This window comes from Mastacembelus armatus, chromosome 3 (genome assembly GCF_900324485.2).
Source record: "Mastacembelus armatus chromosome 3, fMasArm1.2, whole genome shotgun sequence".
In the NCBI taxonomy this organism is placed as follows: Eukaryota; Metazoa; Chordata; class Actinopteri; order Synbranchiformes; family Mastacembelidae; genus Mastacembelus; species Mastacembelus armatus.
The window spans coordinates 14,873,717-14,886,913 of NC_046635.1; the positions used below are offsets into that span (position 1 = coordinate 14,873,717).

A 13,197-nucleotide genomic window follows, 5' to 3' on the forward strand; every position below is an offset into this window, starting at 1 on the left:
AGAAAAAGATTCAAACTGTTACTGAAACCTCAATAGGAACAGTTGATTGATGTAATGTGAAATAATTAAATATTTCATAATTTATGCTTTAGTAAAACCGTGTTGAAAATGTGCGTATCAAATTTGATACAGCGGATATATAAGATCATACAACTCTAAATCAGTCGATTGTCATTTTATTGCATTTGATGCATTATACATAAAATCAAGCAACATATAGTCATTTTATTTTTAAAGTTAGGTAATTAAAATTTTTAATTGCATAAATTGGTACATTTGGAGCAAAGGTTTAGCACATGCAACTTGTATGATGATGATGCCATGATACTTTTGCTAGTAACTTTGTGCTTACTGGTTTTCAATAAAATACACAAAAAATACACAATCTTTTTTGTGTGGTCCTATGTGTGTGTGTGTGTGTGTGTGTGTTTTTAGATGGCAAAATATTACAGTTTCAACAGTGCTATGAACATGATGCTGGATGGTAATGCTAGTGACATGGAGCAGCTAGGGGAAGATGATGATGAGGAATGGACTCCTCCTGCAAGGATTGAGGAAAAATCAGATAGTAGTGATGATGAGGAAGATCCAGAAGCTTCAGAAGAGGACACAACAAATCCAAATGACACAAAACCAAAGCAGTCAACAAGCAGCAAAGTGAAAAGGAAGGAGTATCAGTGGGAAAAAAAAAAGGTTTGAACAGTTTTCCTCAACACATTCCTCAAACTCAACAGCTCCTCCAGCTGAACTGGAGGCTGAACTCCAGGCTGAACTCCAACTGAACTGAAGACCAGGTTTACCTGGACACCATATATGTATTTCAAAGATTTTGTGACAGAGGAAATGCTACAAAAAAAAAGAAGAAGATTAGGGGATATTGAGGAAAGCTACAAGTACCTTGGAATCCCACAGGCAAATGGGAACCAAGAAGCAGCCACAAGGAAAGCAGCCACAGCCAGATACCTACAGAGAGTAAGGCAAGTCCTAAGAAGCCAGCTAAATGGGAAGAACAAGGTCCAAGCTATCAACGCATACACCCTGCCGGTCATCAGTGTCATTGCAGCCATTTGACAAAATCAAAAAAGTTCATTTTATTTCTCATTAATGTACACTCAGCACCCCATCTTGACAGAAAAAAACTGAAATGTAGAAATTTTTGCAAATTTATTAAAAAACTTTTTTGATTTTGGCAAATGGATGCAATGACAAAGTGAAAAATTTAAAGGGGTCTGAATACTTTCTGTACCCACTGTGTATATATATATACACAAATTCAATATATATACATATATGGGTGTAAAACCAAAGGACTGAACTGTAAGCATACCACAGATAGTTTTAACTCCACATGTTTCAGTAAAGTTAAGGCTAGCCTTTAGGCCTTTAGCTGTCTTGGGGAATTAGCCACTAATAATGGAGATAACTACAGAAACATAGTATGTTTATGTATTACAGGAAAGGCTGAATGCAGGAACACAGGGCACAAACAAAACAGTGGAGCAGACACAGAAGAGAGAGAGAGAGAAGTGTAGTAGGCACAGTAGATTGACAGTGCAGAGATGCAGCGACAGACATGAGTACTGAGCAACCCGACCAGCATATCATCTTGAATCTGGTGCCAGTGAGAGTGGAAAATACAGGGGACCGTGCAGGTACAGCGATGAGGACTGAGGAACAGAAACAGTATATAATCTTGAATATAGACCCAGTGAGAGAAAGAAATTCAGGATCAGAGTGAGGTTACAGTAAAGGGGGGAAGAAAACAAAGAGAGACCCAAATAGCTGGAAGAAAAATATATGAAAAAGGCTCAGTGTCACAGGCCAAAGCTATGCGAATATAAAAAACATTAATGCTCCAGCTCGTAAGGTCAGGGGAAAAGACTGCACTACTTAAAAATGCAATGACAACTTCCCTCAGTCAGAGAGGGAAAGCATTTTTGGTTCTGGGGAAAGGGAGACCTAGCAAGACAGAAGGACTTTATCATTAACCACACAGTAACAAGCAGGCAAAAGAGACAGACACATACTAAGTCAAAGAGGCAGAACTTAATTAAGCACAAACTAACACAGGCAAAACAAATTCAAGTGTGCAACGATTTCTTTTTGAAGACACTTGATATCTCAGAGAAATTTGTCAGGTCTGCAGCGAAAGGTCAGTCCTCTAATAATCTAGGAATGTGTCAGGTTCGGGAATTATTATTAATTTTTAGGCCCAATGATGCGCCCACTCTGGTACTCAAGGTTCAGGTCAAAACTTTAACTATGCAAGACAAAAAAGCAAGAAACAGACACTAGACTAGACGGGTACAGATCCAGGCAGGGAAGCACATGGACATGAAACATGAACATGGGACAAAGACATGGACACAAGGGAACAAGGCATGAGGGTCTGGGTCACACACACTTGGAGAGACGCACCAGACCACACAGACACATGACCATAAGAACAAGGAGTTAAAGCATGAAGCAGTCTGGGTCACACACACCTGGGGAGACGCACCAGAGCACACAGACACATGAACGCAAGAACAGGGAGTCAAGGCATGGAGCTGTCTGGGTCACACACACTTGGGGAGACACACCAAACCACACAGACACATGAACACAAGAAGGGAACAAGGCATGAACAAACGGGAGCTCGACGAGAAACACCAGACATGGGAAAAAGACCAGAAAACAAATACAAAAGGTGGCAGACACTAGTGATGGGCAAATGATACCAAGGCTTCGGAGCTGTGTCACTCTTCCTGAAGCGGAGTGATTCGAAACACTGTGTCGGAGCTTGTATCAAAACACCAATGTCACGTGACTGATGACGTTCGAAGATGTCATCACTGTTTCGCTTCGCGCTTCATTGCTTCAAAGTGTTTCAAAGCTTTTCTTTGGCTCATAGTCTTTCAGTGTGTGTCATTGGCTCATGGCGTTTCAGTGCATTCTGAGGCAATGACAGCTTGACAGGTATGACGGATTTGAGTGGTTTGGTGCCATACCAGCTATATAAGATGCATCATTCTGCTTCAGGATTTGGAGAGAGAGTGAGAGTATTCTGGCAAGTTTCACGGCGAGTCCCACCAATAAGCGACGTTCTAAAGTTTGGGATCATTTTGATTTCAAGAGGTCTGAACTTTTATTGCTGTCATGGGATTGAAACAGTGCCAGTGCTTCATTCGTGCTCTTTAGAGGTTGCTATTGCTTCAGTTGTCCACCAGATGTCACTGTCACTGAAGTCTCGAAGCTTTGAATCTTTTTCGGCACAATTGTCAGGAAAGCCTCAGTGCTTCATGAGGCTTCACTTGCCCATCACTAGCAGACACTTAACTCAAACCTGGGAGAACAAAGGCAGTCCATGATCAAAATTCCAAATAAGAATGCAAGGGTATCAACAGACAACCTGGCAACTAAAACGTGACTGAACAAAGGAATATAAAGCAAAGGAGCAAAACAAGACACAGGTGAGCACAATAACTAATTAGGTCAACGTAAAGAGAACAGAATAAAACAAAAACCAGTTCCTGTCAGGATCCTTCAAAATAAAAGAAACAGGAAGTCACAAAAATGATCCTGACAGAATGTCTCAGACAAGCCAGCAGGGAAAGCACTCACCAGGTATCAAAATCTCAGAAGAGAGCAAAAATTAAATCAGAGATAACAAGTCTTTCTATACAGTTGAGTCACTAATGCCGGAAAGATACAGCAAAGAGCACAAAGAATAAGATAAAAGACAAGCCAAACAAACGTCTACATTCAAGGTAATCACTTTTGATCTTGAGCAAGTCCTTACCACTCCATGGAGTAATGTGAGCAGTCTCTATTACTCAACAAATGTAAGCATCTACAACCTGACAGTCTATGAGTTAGGTGGTAAGATGGCAAATTGCTACATGTGGCATGGAGGTGAAGGAGGATGTGGACCGTCTGAGATCAGTACATGCATGTTCAAGTTATCTGTTCTCATTTTCAAACACTGATCATGTGATGCTGTACTCTGACACATGTGGAGGGCAAAACAGGAATTCCAGCTTTAGTGCCATGTGTCTCCATGCAATAAAAAACTTGCCAATTTCAATTATTGACCATAAATTCATGGAATCTGGACACAGCCAAATGGAATGTGATAGTATCCATGCAGCTATTGAGACTTCTAGAAATGTGCCTGTATATAGTCATCAGGGGTACTACACTCTTATAAGGATATCAAGGAAGACCATGCCATACAATGCGATAAAGCTTGGTCATACTGACCTCCTGGATTTTAAGTCTTTTTCACAACACACTGTGAAACAAATCCACAGATACAAAGGCAGACAGTGTAGGCAGACAGAAGATAAAATGGCTGTACTACACCAAAGAAAATCCCAGATGTGTCCAATTCAAGTATTAATTTTCATACTGACCATTTTTTGTCAGCTGAAATGCTTTGGGGTCATTAGGCACAGGAAATACACAAATATATGTGGGGAAAAAAATTGTTTAAGTTGGATTAAACAGGCTAATTCATACAAAACTACAACTTCTTGAACAAAATAAAATAACTTCTTCCCTTTCAAACTGTCTCAAGCAAACATTAAGATTTTCAGACACACAACATACTAAGTTAGTGTTTGTTCGTAAGCTGTGCTTTGAGTTGATTAAGACATCCTCTGTTGTAATGCTGTGTTTGCCTGGGAGCTCTCTCACAAAGTTCACACCGTCAATAAGAACGTTGAAGTAACTATTTTTTGTTTGTCACATTACAATGACAATAGACCCAAGACCATGTACAGATTGAGATAGAAGTCTGAACGTGGGCACTGAAGTAGAAGCTAAAAAAGTCCCCCCCTGTTCCCCTAGGAACAGCTATAGTTCTCAGTTCATGCAGTGCAAACATACAAAAAAGGGGAACATGCTCCAAAGGTTCTAAGAAATGTGAAAATGTTCCTCCGGTCCGAAAGTGTCTCATGTTATGCTATTGGTACTCAAGCATGCATCACACCCTCCCAGGGCTCCTGCCCTCCACTTTGGGAACCACTGCACTAATAGATGTTTTAGATGATGTACTCTGAGAATATACATTACAAAGTGAGCTTACTGAAAGGTTGAGCCCATCCTCTTGCCATTTTCTGGAACTCCAGGATCTGGACAAACATCACCAGCAAGCCCACTTTGACTCACTGAAAACAAGGGGAGAAAAATCATTGTTGTGACCACAGGCATTTAAGTAGTTTCATGATGTGAGAAATACCTCTAACTGTTATTGAGAATTGACACAATGGGGCACTTAGTTGGAATTGTTACATCCTAAATCTTTAGATCTTTTCTCAGCTGATTAAGCAATATGTTTGAAAAATACATAAGACCATTTGCATTTCTGTTCATTTTTTAGGTGACATTTAGCTGTAACAATAATAAAGTTTTTCATCAAAGCATAGAACCCTGATTCGAGTTTTCACATTACCATGATCAACCTCTCACAAATAATCTGTCTGTTTTAAGTCCAACCAACACAAAATAAATGCATTTCGACAATATCTGTCTAAGCTAATGGATAGGAACTTGTTACACCAACACACAGTCCTAATTGTAAGCTATAGGTAAGCTTTCCATCCATGCTGTAAGGCAATCTGCCTTCATTTAAATGATTTTATGTGTAGACTAATAGACTGGGGAATTCTTATCTTGTGTTGTGATTTTGTATTGGATAAAATACACGAAAAACAGTAAGTCTAATAAGTGTACCTTATACAAACAATTTACTTTGACCTGTGAATATAATTCAGAAAGCTGTTAAAATCACAGTACAATTCCATACATTCAGATACTACAACGTACTTAAAAAAATAACACATTGTAAAAGGTATAAAGTAATATAGGAGTAGAACACACTGAAAAGACAAATCCCTGGCATTATTAGAAATCAACCACATGATTTTTGACAACCCCAAACTGAATATTAACTTTAATACTGAAAGCTACCAATAATAAATTCTGTAGGTAAAATAGTATGTTTATTTCCTGTTGCTATTTGATGGTTGAGATCGATTCTACATTTGAGAGATTGACATACTCCCATTATTTTCAGTTCATCAGAGAAAAAGACAAGTACGTAATTGTTATTGTCTGAGTCCTGGTTTTTGGACTTTTAGTTTGGTTAGTTCCTGTTTCCTCATGACCGTCGTGAGACAGGTTAGTTTTACCCTACTGATGATGTGTTGTTGCAATAGTAAGGTAGCTTTATGTTCATTAGGTCTGACTAGTTTCACCTGTTGGTCATTAGTCTGAGTCTTGTCTATATATATATCCCCTGTGTTTCTTTGTTCCCCGTCGGAGTATTGCATTACATGTGCATGTTTAATGTATGTGAGTTACGTTATATTCAAGGAAGAGAAGGTTTTTGTTTTTACGCCGAGTGGCGTTTTTGTTTCTCCCTGCCTGCCCGCCAAGTGGCCGAGATATTGTATGTGTTTGCCCGAGCCTGGTCAACCCAGGTTAATAAAGAACTTGCCCTGCATTTGGGTCCTCTCCTCTCCTCCTTCACCACCAACACCATCACTTCATAACAGTAATAGTGAAGTGCAATCTATGTGTGACACAGTGGGAACTCATTTCCTGGAAAAATAGCACACTCTCCACTGGATGTTCAATGGATGAATAAACTACATGGATTTTATTTAATTTCAATGAATATTTGTGCTTTTGAAATGCATTGTTATCGTCTAAACTCAGAATTTTATTTCCAGTATCCCTGACTTTAAAATGGTAAATGTCTGAAATATATAGAACATTAAACATGTCAATAATCATTATTATTCCACAATCCTTGCTCCTCCACACAATTTCTGCCTGACTCAAGCCCTTTTGTAACCATCCCACATTAGGCAAATGATGCTGTCCCATTTTGTAAGGACCATGGATATTTTGATTGAAATGATACATATAAAGTATATTTACACTATATTATAATATTTCTTGAAAAATAAACATGTCATAAACACAACAGGGCAGCATGGTGGATGAGTGGTTAGCACTGTTGCCTCACAGCAAGAAGGTTGTGGGTTCGCAACCCGGCCTTTCTGTGTGGAGTTTGCGTGGGTTTACTCCGGGTGCTCCGGTTTCCTCCCACAGTCCAAAAACATGCATGTTAGGTTGATTGGTGAATCTAAATTGCCCGTAGGTGAGTGTGTGAGGTTGTCTGTCTTTGTGTGTCTCTATGTGGCCCTGTGATGGACTGGTGACCTGTCCAGGGTGTACCCCTGCCTTTCACCCGAGAGAGAGCTGGGATAGGCTCCAGCAGATCCCTGTGACCCTGGCTTTCAGGAAAAAGATGGATGGATAAATACAACATAATAAAAACATTATTTTATTTATAAAATATTTATATCTTTAACATTAAATTTGGATGGTCTCCACATGGGGGCATCTGAAGGTTGCTGCACCCTAACCTGTGATTGGACATTTGAGATATCATATGACTTTGATCACATATTACATATGTGATGTTACAGCTTTTGCTAACCATGCTAACCATTGACCTCATTTGTTTCAATAAGACCTACAGGCATCACAATTTAAGTGGTCCACATTAGGGCAATTCATCCTGCTACCTAACCTGAAAAATGTACACATTTCAACATTTCAAGGACACGGTATTATACAGGGCCTTGTTTTTCGTGTTTCAGTCTAATAAAATCTCCAAGGACATTCAGTAGAACTTTATCTATGCACACATTTGGATTTTAAAAATGAATTTTTCAAAAACACTTGTAGGCAAATACCAACGTAGTGTGCAAAAATTACATACACATTTAATAAAATATTCAATAATAACATTCATTGCACTTCATTCCCTCCTGTTTTTCCTATCTGCATGATCTGTTCCTAAAAGAACACAAACCCAATTTTTTAACAACCTCATTCTTGGGGTCTTTAATTGATTTTACTCTCACACTAGGTAGAAGCAGCTACTGCATGCCTAAAATGACATGTAAATGAGGCCAGACAACATGACAGGCACCTGTTTAGACTATCTTTGTCTAAAAGGAACTGTGTATGAATAATGATTGGTTAGGAAAACACAAAAAGGGAAAGGGAAAGGAAAGAAAGGACTACAACTGCACAATGAACAAGATGATAAAAGAAAGAAAGCTCTGAAGAAAGAGCAATGCTGACCTTTTAATGCCTGTCTTTATATTGTCACCTTTCCTTGCTTCTCCCTCTCTTCCTGTCTTTAGCATCTGCCTCTTCTCCCACTCACTCTTTCTCTCTGCTTTTGTATTCCCAGCTTGCTCACCCCGCCTTTTCTCTGTCACACACATTAGCTGCAATTTACAAAGGGATGCCGAAGTTTTGCGCATTCTAGCATGAAAGATGGATGAATGATTTGTTGTGTTTGTGTGATTTTGTTGGGTATGTGTGTGCGTGTTCGTGTGAGATATGATGCAAACAGAACAAGCTGTTATTGCTTTGCTGTTATTTTATGTTCTGTCCAAAAACCTAACTATCTAAAAAACACTTTCTCTGTTGCTCTCTCTCATCTCTCTCTCACTCATGTTCAAATGGCTTTCACTGGCATCAAATATAAAGGTTCATATTGCCAAAGCAAATCCAACTCATGCAAACAACATGAGATTGGTATAGAATAAAAAGCTGCCAAATATCACTGTTAGGCTGATGTCAAAAAACCCTCAAGCTGATTTAATCCCATATTTGCACTTAAAAGACCATTCAACATTTAAACACAAGCTTGTGATGCATAGCGTTATTTCCAGTAATATCAAAGCCTCTTCAACAAACCTTTCATCTCTAAAAGTAAACTTTTTGGAATTTGGCATTTCTACACTGCCTGAAAAAATAGTTCTTAGGGGGAAAAAGTGTTTTAAAGTGCAATTTTAAAGAGGCCTCGGACCATTTAGTAAACAGTAATGAACATGACATAAGGAGAGAGAGATTATGTCACTGCTGCAGTGGGGGAATGTGACATTTATCCAAGTGCTGCAGTTAAGTGAAATTTGGAGGTAAATGTGGTGAAGAAATAGCTTATCTGAAAGACGAAGCACTCGATTTACCGGTCAATCTACATTCCTACGCTCACCATGTGATATTTCAGTTTTTCTTTTGTAATAAATTTGCAAAAATTTCTACATTTTGTTTTTTTTCTGTCAAGATGGGTGCTGAGTGTACATTAATGAGAAATAAAATGAACTTTTTGGATTTTGGCAAATGGCTGCAATAACACAAAGAGTGAAAAAATTTAAAGGGGTCTGAATACTTTCCGTACCCACTGTAAACTGTCGGCGGCATAGCAGCACAAACTCTTCACTTAGCTGAAAATGGCAGAGGCAACTGTCTCCATTTGCCTCTTTGTAAGCATTACAAAGCATGTTTCGCTTACACACGGTGCAAAGAACGGCTATATAATGCGCTGTCTGCTGTGCCATTTGGAGGGCAAGCGAATAATCAGTATATTTATATCTTGTCCCTGGAAATAGTTTGCAGGATTCAACCATACATTACCTCTTGTTGGTTTCAAAATCTTTATGTTCTGAAAAAGTGAGAAGATTTGGAAATTTGTGTTTCTTGTATCTGAATTTGTTATTTTGTAAAATTTACTTTGTCATTTTTTTATTAAGTGGAAATACCAGAATTTGCACTTTAATTTTGCACTTTAATTTATATTTTTCTGTCTGATTACCTGTCTTAACAAAAAAAAAAAAAAAAAAAATCTGACATTTTGTGCAGTTACTCAGTACTTAAGTAGTTTTTCACCAGATACTTTTTTACTTTTTCATTATTTATAATTATTTGGATGACTGCTTTTTACTTCTACTTGAGTTATGTTTTCAAATAATGCTACTCTTACTTGAGCACAAATTTTGGCTGTTCTACCCACCTCTGTTCATGAGCTTTGGGTCATGAACGAAAGGACAAGATAGAGATAGGGTGAGGAGCTCACCCACATGGGAGGAGCTCCGAGTAGAGCCGCTGCTCCACCACATTGTGAGGAGCCAGCTGAGGTGGCTCGGGCATCTGTTCTGGATGCCTCCTGGGTGCCTCCACGGGGAGGGGAGAAACATTTCTGTTTCCAGTCATGGACTTTGATTTTGGTGCTCAATATCCTGTGTTATCTGTTCTGGTTACAAGTAACTTTATTTTTCATCATTTGAATGAGTTTCACCTGTGTTCAATTAGCCTTGAGTTTCCGAATGTACAGTCAGGTCCATAAATATTGGGACATCGGCACAATTCTAACATTTTTGGCTCTATACACCACCACAATGGATTTCAAATGAAACAAACAAGATGTGCTTTAACTGCAGACTGTCAGCTTTTATTTGAGTATTTACATCCAAATCAGGTTAACGGTGTAGGAATTACAAAAGTTTGCATATGTGCCTCCCACTTGTTAAGGGACCAAAAGTAATGGGACAATTGGCTTCTCAGCTGTTCCATGGCCAGGTGTGTGTTATTCCCTCATTATCCCAATTACAATGAGCAGATAAAAGGTCCTGAGTTCATTTCAAGTGTGCTATTTGCATTTGGAATCTGTTGCTGTCAACTGTCAAGATGAGAGCCAAAGGGCTGTCACTATCAGTGAAGCAAGCCATCATTAGGCTGAAAAAACAAAACAAACCCATCAGAGAGATAGCAAAAACATTAGGCGTGGCCAAAACAACTGTTTGGAACATTCTTAAAAAGAAGGAACGCACTGGTGAGCTCAACAACACCAAAAGACCCGGAAGACCGCAGAAAACAACTGTGGTGGATGACCAAAGAATTCTTTCCCTCGTGAAGAAAGCACCCTTCACAACAGTTGGCCAGATCACGAACACTCTCCAGGAGGTAGGTGTATGTGTGTCAAAGTCAACAATCAAGAGAAAACTTCACCAGAGTGAATACAGAGGGTTCACCACAAGATGTAAACCATTGGTGAGCCTCAAAAACAGGAAGGCCAGATTAGAGTTTGCCAAACGACATCTAAAAAAAGCCTTCACAGTTCTGGAACAACATCCTATGGACAGATGAGACCAAGATCAACTTGTACCAGAGTGATGGGGAGAGAAGAGTATGGAGAAGGAAAGGAACTGCTCATGATCCTAAGCATACCACCTCATCAGTGAAGCATGGTGGTGGTAGTGTCATGGCGTGGGTATGTATGGCTGCCTGTGGAACTGGTTCTCTTGTATTTACTGATGATGTGACTGTTGACAAAAGCAGCACGATGAATTCTGAAGTGTTTCGGGCAATATTATCTGCTCATATTCAGCCAAATACTTCAGAACTCATTGGACGGCGCTTCACAGTGCAGATGGACAATGACCCAAAGCATACTGCAAAAGCAACCAAAGAGTTTTTGAAGGGAAAGAAGTGAACTGTTATGCAATGGCCAAGTCAATCACCTGACCTGAATCCGATTGAGCATGCATTGCACTTGCTGAAGACAAAACTGAAGGGAAAATGCCCTAAGAACAAGCAGGAACTGAAGACGGTTGCAGTAGAGGCCTGGCAGAGCATCACCAGGGATGAAACCCAGCGTCTGGTGATGTCTATGCGTTCCAGACTTCAGGCTGTAATTGACTGCAAAGGATTTGCAACCAAGTTTGATTTGTGATTCTTATTCTATCCCATTACTTTTGGTCCCTTAACAAGTGGGAGGCACGTATGTAAACTGTTGTAATTCCTACACCGTTCACCTGATTTGGATGTAAATACCCTCAAATAAAAGCTGACAGTCTGCAGTTAAAGCACATCTTGTTCGTTTCATTTGAAATCCATTGTGGTGGTGTATAGAGCCAAAAATGTTAGAATTGTGTCGATGTCCCAATATTTATGGACGACTGTATATATACCTCCTCTGGTCTTTCGCTCCTCATTGGAGGATTAACGTAAGTAGCACCAATAGGATTTATATTAATACTAATGTATTCTACTAATGGATTCTTTACTTGTTTCTGACACCGAGTGGTGGAGTTTATTCTAAGTTTGCTTCTACACCGAGTGGCAGAGTTCTGTATGTTCTCGTCTGACACCGAGTATCAGAGCCTAGTATATTTGGTTTCACACTGACTGGTGGAGTCCTGTAGGCCTATGTTTGTGTCCAACGCCAAGTGGCAGAGTTTGTTTATTTCCCCTGTTGATGAGAAGGCTCTCAGCTGTACCTGCACCTGGAGAATCCTAAAATAAATATTGTTCTGCATTTGCGTCCTGCTCCGATCGTTCCACCACACTACCACATAACAATAATGTGTACTTTCATTCTTTATAGTTATGCACTTACAGTGGTGTGAAAAAGTGTTGGCTGCCTGCCTGATTTCTTATTTTTTTGCATGTTTGTCACACTTTGTTTCAGATCATCAAACAAATTTAAATATTAGTCAAAGATAACCCAAGAAAACACATCACATGCAGTTTTTAAATGAAGGTTTTTATTATTAAGGGAAAACAAAATCCAAAACTACTGCCCTTGGTCAGGACAATCTTAAAAAAGAGATTGTCACTCTCAATGTTTAATGTTCAATTCCTGGTTAAATAAAGGTTGCAATAATAACTAGACGATGCAATTTCTGAAGAAATTGCGTTGGGATTGCCGATCGCCGCGAAAAGCTCGAGGCAGACCGCGTCGCCGAAGCACGTTTTGAATCGACCGATTGCGATAATCGAGAAATACCGACTGTAGTGAGGGTGCTTTTATTTAGAGAAAATGCTATAAACAGGCTTTTATTTTGAAAGGACATAGAGCTGCAAGATATGCAAGATATGCAAGATACTCATGGGAACTCACAACAGAATCTGGACTTTATTTTGAATATTCCTCATACTTTACAAAAATGTGATATCTTCCTATAAATAACTGTAGACTTTTATTGTGAAAGTCTGACCATGTCAGAAACCATGGCTGACAAAGAAAATGGCCTCACCTGGTGCTCGAAGCTGTATGCCAATAACCAACGTCCGTTTTAATATTGAGTTGCTGTTTCAGGGCTGTTTTATTGAGAAAATGCTATTTTGGGGCTTTTATTTTGAAAGGGCAAAGTGCTGCAGGACACTCTTGGGACCTTGTTCAAGAATCTAGACTTTATTTTGAATATTCCTTACAATTTACAAAAATGTAATATCTTCCTATAAATAACTGTAGACTTTTATTGTGAAACTCTCATCATGTCAAAAACCATGGCTGACATGGAAAATGGCCTCACTTGGTACCTGAAGCTGTATGCCAATAGG

The 13,197-nt window shown here is 39.2% G+C and overlaps 1 protein-coding gene across 1 annotated transcript in view; it reads right to left on the bottom strand.

Annotated features, from left to right (window-relative positions):
• Positions 1-13,197, bottom strand: part of LOC113138270 (CUB and sushi domain-containing protein 1) — a 950,854-nt gene that overhangs the window by 389,043 nt on the left and 548,614 nt on the right. The window contains exon 8 of the mRNA XM_033325108.1: positions 5,069-5,150. Within this exon, the coding sequence (XP_033180999.1) occupies positions 5,069-5,150 (82 nt within the window). The remainder of the gene's footprint in view (positions 1-5,068; positions 5,151-13,197) is intronic.